General features: G+C 38.1%; 1 protein-coding gene across 1 annotated transcript; it reads right to left on the reverse strand.

Annotated features, from left to right (window-relative positions):
• Positions 1–774: 774 nt before the first annotated feature.
• On the reverse strand, positions 775–5,761 carry LOC110091920 (aspartyl protease family protein At5g10770-like). The gene is made up of 2 exons (XM_020816230.2): positions 5,683–5,761; positions 775–1,967 (listed from the first exon to the last, which is right to left on the reverse strand). The coding sequence occupies exons 1-2, from the start codon at positions 5,759–5,761 to the stop codon at positions 775–777; spliced, it is 1,272 nt and encodes a 423-aa protein (XP_020671889.2).
• Positions 5,762–14,006: the final 8,245 nt, after the last annotated feature.

The following is a 14,006-nucleotide window of genomic DNA, read 5'->3' on the forward strand; positions in this document are numbered from 1 at the left end:
CTGCGAGAGAGAAAAATCGCGAGAAGGCGAGCTCGAGGCTGTAAGCGAGCAATCTCACTTGAGAAAGCATTATTGTGAGGCAGTGAGCAAGATGCAGGCAAGGGAGGTGAGTGACATAGATGCAGGTTGCTTTTAATGTGTGGTCTGAGAGGGTGGATATATACTAGGTCGAACTCGGGTAGATTCGGGTTAGTTGACCCGAATAGACCCAATTTGTCAAATTGTTTAGAATTAGGATCTAAATCTAAAATGTTTGTAAATCTAGCTGACCCAAACCCGAATTTTCTTGGAGGTTCGGGTCGAATTTTCGTGTCATCATTAATTGACACCCCTATTTTAAATATCTTTTGTTTATTAAGCTAAGATGCCATAAAATTTCTTTATTCTATTAGAATATCTTATCGCAAGTTAGTGTATATTTATCGGTCAATCAAAAGGAGTGAATTTTTAGTGTATTGAGTTTACATTTTTATTTATGCTAATATAATATTTATACTAAATTTGGTTACAATTTTTTTTTATCAAATTCTATTCAAAATGATAACAAAACGTTCGATAGGTGGTATTTCTATCATATGTGAATGAACGAAATTTTATTAGTTCAATGGAATCGAAAAAGTTCTTTCTTAACGTTTTTTAGTCTCATTAGCATGAAAATAATTAAGGAATGATAAATAAAAAGAAACGTGACTTAATTAGAAAGGAAACAAGACTAACTAGAAATTTTGAGTTTTTTCTCTTAATTTCCCATTCATTTTCATATACATACTCATTCTAATTACAACCACCAGCCCCAAAGCCAATTCTCAAGTTTTTTATATCATGCACTATATTGAATGTGCGTAACTGCACATTACCAATAATTACCTTATCACTAGCATATTTATTGGCAGCGAAGGCTAAGCATTGTTTAGATTTAGTGGTCCCGAGAAGTATCCCTGAGATATCTAATTTAATAATAACCCCGCCATCAAATTCAAACGTAATCTGCGGCACCTTCACGTTCATGCTTGGGTAGTTAGTAAAGTTATAGCATGTGTCAAGTATGCCCCATGACGGCGCCCTCGGGTAATTGGCCATGTATTTACGGAAAGTGCTGCGGATGCCATGGTAGGTAATGGGCGGCAGTCGGCTAATCATTCTGCTAGAGTCCAACATGGCTTTTCTGCCAGGGGCCAACATGGTTCTAGGGGAGTTTTTCGACCAATCACCCCCAACAGAAATAGAAATTAGCTTGACGAAGTAGAAGGATGGCATCATTTCGCTGGTTATCATCGGTGTATATTGCACATGAATGGCATCATCACTCCCTAGTGTAAGATATCCAATTATGCCTGACTTTGATGGTAGACAATATGAGAATATCAAGTCATATGATTGAGCTGTCTGGGAAATAATTGAAACTGGCCCCCGGCCGAAGCCTAATATCCCATCTACCTTCGGTACGCTGAGGCTATTGTTTTGTCCGCAGCCATAACGGAAATTCTTTATAATATCATAGGAGAATTGTAAGGTGTCTTTAACGAGGTAGCCTTTAGTGTAAGAACCATCGCGGTATTGTACCTCGTAGAGACAATTGTCGGTCCTGGAGCAATCATATGTATTTAGTTGGCTACAATAGTCGTTGTAGCAGCGGATGGATGCATAGGTAGAGGACTCGAAAGGGTTATATATTGGGTCATTTTGGGGATAACACTTATCGCAGGGTATACATTGGATCCAAGTGACATCGCTGCCGGTGTCAAAAACAAGTGAGTATGGCAAGGGAGGGGTGCCTAGGTATATGGTGACGATAAATTTGTGGGTACCAAAAAAAATGCCTTCTTCTATTGGAACTGTTGCTGAAAGAGAGCTGCCAAGTGGGTTGATGCCAGCGGAGTTGTTTGGCAGCAATGACTCAACATCAATGAGATGGTATTCTCTGGCACGCCATCGCACTGATACTAGAGAATTCTTCTCTATTAGATCTATTAGAAGAAAAAAGAAGAAGATAATGAGAAGAGTATAACAACAGAGAATGGAAGAAGAAGTTGCCATGAGAATAGTTTTGAGAATTTGAAGGAATAAGGAGTAGGAGGGTATTTATAGGCTTGGCTTATTGTGCATAATGCGTTTATAGGAATCTTGTATGGTTGTCCGTTTTTAAAGCCTTAAAATAACAAAAGACTGTTATCCTAAAATAAAATCAACTAGCTATTTGGGGCTAATATGCCCCGTTTGTTCTATTCATATATAACCCTATATTTAGATTTTTTTCTAAAATTAGATAACTCAAATACATTATTTGTACCTAATCAGCTCATGACCACCGGACTACAAATTAAGTATACCAATTTGTTTCTGATTGTATTTTATTTGTTATTTGAAAATCCAAATTATTATAGAACAAGAAAAGATTATCTAACAAAATATAACTATCTATTTAGTAATTTTACATTAGTATCCTAATATACATATATGTATACATATGTATGTATATATATATATGTATGTATGTATATTATCATGATTGGGCACGAATCTCCATGCAAAATCAAGTTGGAAACTTAAAAAATTAAATCGGAGACATCTAAATTCGAATTTCAACAAACTTATAGTCGAACTAAATGTCTCGGAAATACGAACCCAACGACACAAAATTTGACCCAATCTGAGCTCAAATGGGTCCAAATTAAAGACCCGAAGCACATTTGGAAAGTTCAAACCATAATTTGGATGACCAAACAGTCTCCAAACCTGACATGCTTTTAGGCGAATCGAGCGTCTCGAGAAGATGAATTCAACGAGCCCAAAATCGTTGAATTCTAATATCATTAAGACATTCAAATGTCTAATAAATGGTCAATGATCAAGGGAATCAACATCGGCCGTCCATTCAAACAACTACCAATTCACCCCTAATCTTCCTCCTATTTTTTGGTCATGCTACTCTCAGAAAACTATAAAAAGATCCCTCATTTTTCATAGAAAGGGACCCCCAAAATGGGAAGAAGGAGACCCCAACAAGAAGAGAAGGAAGAAACAGAAGAGACTTCTCTTGCCACCAAACTCTTCCTCGACCACTGCCAGACTTCCACCAGGCAGCGTACCCGGCACCAAACTTATGCCCATCGCCGAATTTCTACTCAACGTCGTACTTATGCCCGTCGTAAGACTTCTGCCTGTCGCCGAACATTCGTCGAACTTCTACCCGATGCCGAACTTCCACCCATCGTCGAATATCCGATCTCCGTCGCTAACCGACAACGATCTTTATGATCTCATTCACCAAACAACTATTTTTTTTACTACTGTCGCCTGCCGACTACTGTCCTTCTGACATCTATTATCAGACAATAATCTTTCTAGCCACTTTTGCCTACCGACTACGGTCCTTCTAACCTCTATAGCCAGATTGTGGTCCTTTCGACCTTCATCGTCAGACAACGATCTTTTTTTACCACTATCGCCCACTGACTACGATCCCTCCTACCACCGTCACCAGACTACAGTCTTTCCGACCTCCGTCGCCTGCCAACTATAGTTCTATCAACCAAACAGATGTATCAATAATAATTCTTGTAACACAGTCTATATGATCTATATTTATTATATCGAGCCAAGGGCTTCCCACAAGGAAGGGCCTCATTTGTACTCGACTGCAAAGAATAGTGGATTCATTCAAACTGGGTCAGGCTCCGTGGTTTTTCCCTTATTCATAGTTTTCCGCAAAAAAAAAATTGTTTTCTCTTATAAATATTTCACCCTCACTTTTTATCTCATTGTGTGTTGGATCGTCGTGCAAAGGTAAGATGTTAAATTTTATATTTTTCTACCGCCATGAATATTGAAGGACGCAACATATTATATATAAAAGGTAAGCTGTCATTATGACCTCGGTCGCCCGGCGATGTAGGTCAGAACCGACTACGATCCTTCTGACCTACGTCGCCCACAGACTACAGTCATTCCGACCTCTGTCGCCCACCTACAATGGTCCATTCGGCCAAGTGAATACATCAAAAGTGACTCTTTGTATTCCCACCATGTAATGCAATTTATATGATGTACATCAAGCCAAGGCATTTCCCTTAAGGAAGAGCCTCAATTGTAATCGACTGCAAACAATAGTGGATTCATTCAAACTGGGCTAGGCTCCGTGTTTTTTCCCCTTTTCAGGGGTTTTCCACATAAACATCTTGGTGTCTCTTGTGAATGCCGAACACTCTCTTTTTATCTGTATGCATGCTAGATCTTCGTACAATGCTGAGACGCTAAATTTTATATTACTCTACCACCGTGAATACTTCAGGACACAACAAACTCAATGCCTAAATTGTTAAAGATTAATTTATGTAATGAATGGCCTTCTCAAATCTATGTTGGAAAAGAGAAATATAAATATAAATATAAAATAAATTTAAACAGTTTGAATTAAACAATATATTCATTTTAAATGTATTCTTATTTAATTCGGTTTATTTCGAAAATTATGATAATAAAATAACCGTTTGTAAAAATTTTATGTATATTTTCATTTATTTAAATTATAAAAAAAATTAAGTACATCTCAGTTTAATATACGGATAATTTTGTCATTTATAATAAAAAATTTAAAACAGATAATCAAACCAAATATTGATTATCTATCTTTATGTTTGAATAAGCATACAAAAAGCTATTTTGCCAAACAACATTATGTAAAAACTCCATTAAATAAAAAGTTTTGTCTAAAAACTTCAGGTTCACCACCACTTTAAAATAAACATTTGCAATTAAGTTGGCCAGCCAAATGAGGCCTTAGTTGGTAGTGCGAGAGACTCAGGTTTGATTTGTGACAAATTTTTTATTGCTTCTTAAAGTGCTTTTAGTACAAATATTAATTTTTTTTTTAACTAGAAAGCTGCTTTAAAAAGTAGTAAAAAAATAGCCCCATACAAAACATGAAGTTATTAATTAGTTGCATCCCTATAAATCCAAATTTAATTGTTGAAAGGAGCTGGCTGTCGGATTGGGCTCTATGCTTTGATCAAGTATGAGCATATCATCTAATGCATGATTTTTTTATTATTATTATTTGATACATTTAGGTCAATTATGACAAATTCACAAACATATCACATATGCAAGCTTCGAACCCAAAATCTCTTGATTGATAGTCAAAGCTCCCAACCAACAGATCAAGTTAGTTGAGTTATGATATACTTGCATCTATCCCAAGAAATTACTTGTTATTATTACAAGAAAAAATGATAATATTATAAAATTTTATTTTAGGACATAAGATAAATTATCCATTAATGAGAATATGCTATATAGAATAAGTAGAGTTTTTTTTTTTTCAATTCTAATGGATAATAATCAAGATAAAAAAGAGTAATTTATATTAGGTTTCATATTAGATAGTTTTTTTCAAGGTTTTTAAAATGGGCCCGAACTGGCTGGTTCGACCGATTCAACTGTGAATCGGTCTGGCGGGTTGTTTGGTTAGCTAAAATAACCTGCTAGGCTAAAAACTGGGGAAAAACCGGTCAAGAACTTGGTTTTCAAGAAACTGCATAACCAGGTGGTTTTAGAAGAACGGGTGGTCTTAGAAGAACCAGATGGTTCTTAAAATCACTAATATAAGCCATTTATCTATGATCAACTGGCTTATGAACATTGCAGTACTTCGATATTACTTGCTTGTCTGTCTTAACATACGCCATACACGACTCATCCAGTCCTCCATCGGTCCATCTAGAAGGCCTCCTCTGACCTCCCAGCCCCCGGCGCATGCCATTCGCGACTCCACGGTGACCATTCTAGTTAAGTTGGGGAAGAAGTCACCTTTGGCCGCCGACCCAACCCATCGAGCTCGGACTAGCTAGCTCCCGACACAAGTTCTTTAATTTCTCTTTTTTTGAGTAATTATTTACACATTTATGCTTGCATTCCCTCTCCAAATCTTATCAATTGTTGCTCACATTCTTTCTCCTAATTTCTCTATTTTATTTATGCTTGTTCTATTTTTTGGACAAAAAGAAAACTCATATATCATAGCCCAAATCACTAAGTTTTATCACTTCAGAAAAAACTCATATATCATTGAATGTTGATTTTTGATTTATCTATTGCAGCTAAAAGTTGTCCAACAAAAAAAAAGTCAACTCCTTCTATAGTGAAAATCATTTATGGAGCTCATTTAGGATGCGTGACAAAAAATTTGAACATAAAATGCATTTTAGTATGATGGCTGCATGTTTATTTTCTAAATTCCATACAAAATCTACCAATTGTATTTCATCTAGCTGATGATGAAGGAAAAAAAACCTTACCTTTCAAGTGGGTAATGTGGGTTGTGTATAATACATCAAATTCTGTATTTAATTTCATAGAAAATGTTCTTAAAGTTACACACTATCAATACTATTCTTTAGAAATAAATTATGTGTTTATTTATTATTCAATAACTCAGATCCTTGTGAAGATTGAATGATATTATTATAAAAATGATTAAATTCTTAAAATATAAATGTTTACTCTATTAGAGTTGTAACTATAATTGATTTTTTTTTTTTTTTTGCGGTTAATGTATTTCATTGAAATATTCATTATATTATTCATTGTAAGAATCCATTCCTATTTTGTTATTGTAATTATATGGAGCATAAGTGCAATGTTATCATATCAATTCTTTAATATTATTTGAACATAGTTCAAAACTTATTCAAACCTAGTTTAAACCTTTTTTTTAATATGATTATAGCATTATTCAAACTATAGCCCATTATACTTCGAACTATGTTTGAACCTTATATAATTCATAATTGAGCATTTTTTAAAACTCATGCGGAGTTAAAAGAATTACATAATAACATAAATAATGATAAAATAAGCTTTATTATTGGCATTTGATAAAATAAGCTTTATTATTTAGACAATCACTTGAGAATATGTGAACTTCATAAAATTAAGTTGGATTCATATTTTTTTTTAGTTCGTCTTCTATTTTCCTTTAAATAGATTGTATTTACTTATTTTATTCATCCAATACAATCACTTACTTTCATTCATATTTTATTTTTAGATGGAACACTTAATGATTGTATTTACTTTAGTTGATCACATGAGAATGAAAGCACCTGGAACTCAGAGTGCATCTTCTAGTTGTAGTGTACACGAGAAAGTAGACATTGCGTGGAATCATTTTATTGAAAAAAATTGGAGTGTTTTTGAATAAATTCACTCAAAGAGACGCAATCATTTGGAACATCAACGATTGAACGGCCTAGCATATGTTTGATATAATCTAAATTTAAAAAAAAGGTATAATCTTATCATAACATAATAATATATGTGTCAATATATCATACTATATATATCTACAAATGTTACTAAAATTATTGTTTCATTCTTTATGTTTCAACTTAAAAAAAAAACTATGAACCTCTAGACTACACTTGTGTTAAAATGATAAATTTCTTGGTGCATGATGATGAATCATCGACAAATTTTGACCTAGAGGAATTGGAAACTGAGATATACCAAGATGATGCAATGTCAGATGTTGAAGAAGCAAACATAGCATCCAATCGGCCTACAACTGATAAGTTAGGTGAAATATGAATATATCATTTAAATAAAATAAAAAATAAATTCTTATTTTATATTTTTAATTTGTTGGTGAAGGTAAACTAGAGAATGAAGGAGATGAAGATGATATAATTGACTTCAATGATTTAGGTGCATTTGTTGCTGCAGATATTGTTGAAGCGGGACATAAAAAATTTAACTTATGAGGATAACTTTCACTATGCAAATTTTGAGATATTTGATTTTCCTTTTTGTGAAATTTTTAAAACTATTGAACTATGAAAAATAAATATTATTAACTTTATATATGTATTATGAATGTGTTGTCTTTTTTTTTCTTATTAGTTTGTAAAGTGTAATAATCTTGTTATAATTTTTTGCTTATTTGCTTCATATTATGTACACAATTATGATGAGTATGTATATTTATTTTGATTTCGGAGTTCACTAATTGAAGATAGAAACCATATGTTATTTATTTATGTTTTATAAAACTGATTCAACATTTATATTATATATTATTTGTTTATATTTTATAAACTTAATTGATGCCATATTTATTTTCTTTGATTAGTTTGATATGAAAATGGAATGTAGAGTGAAAGTATTAGAAGCTGATGCGGACATCAAATAGGCTACGTTACTCAGGCGGATCACTGAAGCTCATAGGACGTCCACTACCCCTTAATCATCCGATTCGACCTTGGTTCATTCTGTTCGGTTCTACCGAACCGGTCGAACCGTGAACCTCTTCTTCTGCTAGTTCATTGTCCGGACCGGTTTTCAAAACTTTGATTTTTTTACTGTTTTGTAAAGTTATTATAGAGAAAATAAAAATTTAAATATATCGTAGAAAATAACTTTTAAAAGTAAAACAAAGTAATAGTTGTCAAATAAAAATTAATATTACAGTCTAAAAAATAAACAGTATGACAACTTCCACTAACAAACAAAACTTGTAAGATAGAAAGATAAAACTTATAAATAAAAAATATTTGTGAAAGGAAATTTCTTTCTATATATTAAATGGCAGGCTCTTCTCGCATTGTTTACACTTTTAAAATTAAGGGTGTCAAAATAGATTTTTTGGTTGGGTTCGGATTCAACCCAAAATTAACCTTTCTTCAATTGATTCAACCCAATTAGACAAAGATGTCAGTAATTCAGACTTAGATCTGACATGACAAGCTACCCGAGGGTGTGATTATGCGAGTGTTGAGAATTTCTTCATTAGCGTCGGTGCGAGACTGAGCACAAGTGGTAGCAAGGGAAAGCTTGCGAGAGAGAGAGAGAGAGAGAGAGAGGGCGCAACTGCGAGAAGGCAAGGGCGAGGCTGTAATTGCTTATTTGCTTCATATTATGTACACAATTATGATGAGTATGTATATTTATTTTGATTTCGGAGTTCACTAATTGAAGATAGAAACCATATGTTATTTATTTATGTTTTATAAAACTGATTCAACATTTATATTATATATTATTTGTTTATATTTTATAAACTTAATTGATTCCATATTTATGTTTTTTTATTAGTTTGATATGAAAATGGAATGTAGAGTGAAAGTATTAGAAGCTGATGCGGACATCAAATAGGCTACGTTACTCAGGCGGATCACTGAAGCTCATAGGACGTCCACTACCCCTTATTATCTAAATATTCCCTTTTTCTGTTATGCATAGGACTAGCTCACTTTTCAGCTGTTTTGCTAATTTCGGTTGTCTTTATTTTAGCTTATATGAACTGTAGAAGCAGGGGGTAGGAGGAAGCTAATTTTCACATTTCAGTAATATCATTTTCGGCTGCAAGGAACTTTACTGTTCCATTGCTTCCTTTTCCCTTCGGTTCAATCTTCTTCTATTGTTGCCGCTGCATCAAATCTGGTATCAGAGCTAGTGCCGGCGTCAATGGCGGAGAGCAGCCGACCCAGGACCGACGGCGATCGGAGCTTGGAGGCGTTGTGGGAAACGCAAAGGCAAACGTCCAAGCAATTGGAGGAGCTCATCAATAACTTTGCACGATTCGCGGACGAAATGCGCGATGAAATGCGGCAAGTAAGGGCGGCTACCAATCCAGTAGCTCACCCGACTATTCCGGCAACCATACCGGCTCCCCGTAGACCGTTGAGGGGAGATACCATTCCGAGAAGAGGTCCTCCCATATGTCCGGAAATTACTGATTCGGAGTTCGAAGCCATCTCAGACGGAGAACAATCGGATGCGGAGGAGGATTTCACACTGCCGAGAGCCGAGAGGATGAGAAGACCGCGTCCGATGAGAGCTGAATACGAAGGTATGCGTATTAAACTTGATATTCCTTTTTTTGAAGGAAGACTCCATATCGAAGACTATCTAGATTGGGAAGCGGCGGTCGAAAATTTTTTTGAGTACATGGAGATTCCGCCGGCCAAACAAGTGAAGTACGTCGCATGCCGTCTCAAAGGGGGAGCGAGCGCCTGGTGGATGCAGATACTCCAAAGCCGACGGCGTGAAGGAAGAGGAGCTGTGCGGAGCTGGAGTCGTATGAAGCAGTTGATGAGGCAACATTTTCTACCTACAGATTTTGAGCAGCTGTTGTACATTCAATATCAACATTGTAAGCAGGGTAACCGCTCGGTCAGCGAGTATACGGAGGAGTTTTATCGGCTCAGCGCCCGTAATAATCTGTTGGAATCTGAAAATCAGCTCGTCGCACGCTACACCGGTGGTCTAAAGGAAGGAATTCGAGACAAATTGGAGCTCAATTCGGTGTGGACACTTTCCCAGGCAGTAAATTTTGCCCTAAAGGCTGAGGTCCAATTGCAGAGATCCTACAAATCAATTGCGGTTCGCCGGGCTTTTGGAGAGGCTAATCCGGGAATCGTTAAAACTGGCGGTAACCAAACAAAGGATCTCGTTGCTAGTTCGAATCAAATGAAGGCCACAGAGGGAAAATTGGCTGTAGAAGACAAGTTACCTCTTCGAACGCGTGGTACGGGGAGTAGAGAAAATCCGTATGCCAAGCCATCCACCATTAAGTGTTTTAGATGTTTACAACCGGGGCATAAATCTAATGAATGTCCCTCTCGACATCAAGCGCAGTTTATCGAAGGGGAAGACGAGGGGGAATTGGAGGAACACGAGCTGGAGGCTGACGAAACTTGTGAAGAAGTGGAAGGAGATAGTGGTGAACCCGTAATCTGTGTGGTGGAAAAGTTACTTATCGCCCCGAGGACTTCATTTAGTAGTCAGAGACATAACCTATTTCGATCGAAGTGCACCATCAACGGCAAGGTGTGTGATGTCGTAATAGACAGCGGGTGTACTGAAAATATTATTTCTAGAAAGGCGGTGCAGGCCCTACAACTGAAAACTACAAAAAATTCCAATCCATATAAAATTGGTTGGATTAAAAAAGGCTTGGAATTTACTGTGACTGACTTATGCAATGTGACCTTCTCAATTGGGAAAAATTACTTATGTCATGTCACCTGTGACGTCATAGACATGGACGTCTGTCATCTCATTTTGGGAAGACCGTGGCAATACGACAACGGGGCGTTACATGAGGGCCGAGCCAACACATATACCATCGAGTGGAAAGGAAAACGGCTTAAGTTGCTGCCTGCTACTCCCGTGGCTCCTTCACCATTACCCACTCACAGCCTCATTTCGGCCAAGGTTGTGTCGGGTCCAACTCTTTTGAAGAGTCAGGAGGGACAACACTCCTTATTGGCATTTGTGGTCAAAGATCAGACCATGGTAGAAGAGCCTATAATACATCCAGCCATCAAGGTCATGTTACAGGAGTTTAAGGATATAACTTCTATGGAGCTGCAACCGTCCCTTCCGCCCCTCAGAACTTTACAGCATCAAATAGATTTTGTCCCCGGAGCAGTGTTACCGAATCTACCGCACTATAGGATGAGTCCTAAAGAACATACGATCTTGAGCCAGATCGTTCATGAGTTGCTGCAAAAACAGTTCATTCAACCAAGCCTCAGCCCTTGTGCCGTTCCAGCACTCATCGTCCCAAAGAAGGATGGACAGTGGCGACTCTGCATAGACAGTCGCGCCATTAATCGTATTACGGTCAAATACAGATTCCCCATTCCCCGGATCAACGATCTACTGGACAAGCTTGCGGGAGCCAAAGTTTTCTCCAAGTTAGATCTCCGAAGCGGTTATCACCAGATCCGCATTCGTCCCGGCGACGAATGGAAGACAGCTTTTAAGACGGTAGACGGCTTATTTGAATGGCGAGTTATGCCATTTGGGCTCTGCAACGCGCCCTCCACATTCATGCGGCTAATGCACGACGTCCTCAAACCTTATTTAGATAAGTGTTGTGTTGTATATTTTGACGATATACTTGTTTTCAGCTCATCCTTTGAAGAGCACTTAACTCAACTGCAGTCAATTTTTGAAACTCTTCGTGAACACCAATTACTTATCAACTTAGATAAGTGTGATTTTGCCGCAGCAGACATTCACTTCCTGGGGTTCATCTTGTCCTCTGACGGCATCCGAACATCGCCCCAGAAAATTGCAGCCATCAGGGATTGGCCCACGCCCAAATCTATAACAGAAGTGCGGAGCTTCCACGGCTTAGCCAACTATTACAGGCGTTTTATCAGAGGCTTCGGAGAAATCACTGCACCCATCACAAATTGTTTGAGGTCTTCTACGTTCTCTTGGGGGCCGAATCAACAGCAGAGCTTTGAGTTGATCAAAGCCGCGCTCAGCACAGCACCGATGTTAGCTTTTCCCGACTTCGATAAGCCATTCCAAGTTGATACGGACGCCTCTGCTATCGGAGTAGGAGCTGTTTTGTCACAAGACGATAAGCCTGTGGAATATTTCAGCGAAAAATTAAGTGCATCCCGTCAGAAGTGGTCGGCATATGAGCAAGAATTATATGCCGTGGTCCGCGCGTTAAAGCAGTGGGAACATTACCTCCTGCACCGGGATTTCGTCTTGTGCAGTGATAATCACGCATTACAATATATTAACAGTCAAAAAAATGTAAACCGGATGCACGCTCGTTGGATAGTCTTCTTCCAGCGCTTCACCTTCGTAATCAAACACAAAGCCGGGCGGAGTAACCGCGTCGCAGACGCGTTGAGTCGGCGTTCCGCATTATTAGTTCGGTTGCAGACAGAAATTACAGGGCTACAGACGTTGCAGGAGCTTTACAATTCCGATAAAGACTTTTCTCAAGTCTGGGAAGTTTGCAATGCAGGCCACCCAACATTGGATTATTCCCTACAGCAGGGGTTTCTCTTCAAAGGTAATAGCCTTTGTATTCCGGATTCATCTTGGCGCCAACAATTGATCCGCGAACTGCATTGCGGGGGCCTGGCCGCTCACTTAGGCAGAGATAAAACTATTTCAATTTTACAATCGCGTTTCTTCTGGCCACACTTAAGGCGCGATGTCACAAGATTTATTGAGAAATGCTTTGTCTGCCAACGTTTCAAAGGTACAGCACAAAATACGGGCCTCTATCTTCCCTTGCCAATTCCCGATTCTATATGGGAAGATTTGTCACTTGATTTTGTATTGGGCTTACCGCGGACCAAGAGAGGCTCCGATTCTATCATGGTGGTGGTCGACCGGTTCTCGAAGATGGCGCACTTCATCCCTTGTAAAAAAACCTTCGATGCGGTCAACATAGCACAGCTTTTCTTCAAAGAAATAGTCCGGCTTCATGGTGTGCCGCGCAGCCTCACGTCCGATAGAGACGTGAAATTTGTGAGTCACTTCTGGCGTGAATTGTGGAAAAGGCTCAATACAGACCTTAAACTCAGTTCGGCGTATCATCCACAAACGGACGGCCAGACCGAAGTGGTAAACCGCACGTTGGGGAATATGTTGAGATGTTTGGTGCAGGACAATCCAAGGAAATGGGAAGAAATGCTATGTCATGCGGAGTTTGCGTATAATGCATCCTTTAATAGATCGACCGGACTGTGCCCGTTTCAAGTTGTGTACACAAAACTCCCAAATCAATTGGTAGACCTCGCCGTCCTACCTAAAGGCAGTAAAACTTTAGCCGGCAAAACTATTAGTGAAGTACAAGATACTCTCCGAACTGTCAAAGAAAATCTGCAAAAGGCTAATTATAAATATAAGCAACATGCTGATAGCCACCGCCGGTTTAAATCTTTCAATGTGGGAGATTTAGTAATGCTCCGTATGAGGCGGGAAAGGTACCCGCAAGGAACTTATTCCAAACTCTGCCCCAGAAAAATTGGACCTTTTCCTATTCTTAGCAAGATCAACGACAACGCTTATGTGATTGATTTACCGCCAGACATTCGCACGGCATCCACTTTCAATGTTGCTGATTTATACAGCTTTCATCCTCCATATGATACACAGCCAATTACTCCCTCGTCGGAGTCGGGTTCTTCCGAGCCGGGGGAGATGTGATGCGGACATCAAATAGGCTACGTTACTCAGACGGATCA

This window comes from Dendrobium catenatum, unplaced genomic scaffold (genome assembly GCF_001605985.2).
Source record: "Dendrobium catenatum unplaced genomic scaffold, ASM160598v2 fragScaff_scaffold_431, whole genome shotgun sequence".
NCBI lineage: Eukaryota > Viridiplantae > Streptophyta > Magnoliopsida > Asparagales > Orchidaceae > Dendrobium > Dendrobium catenatum.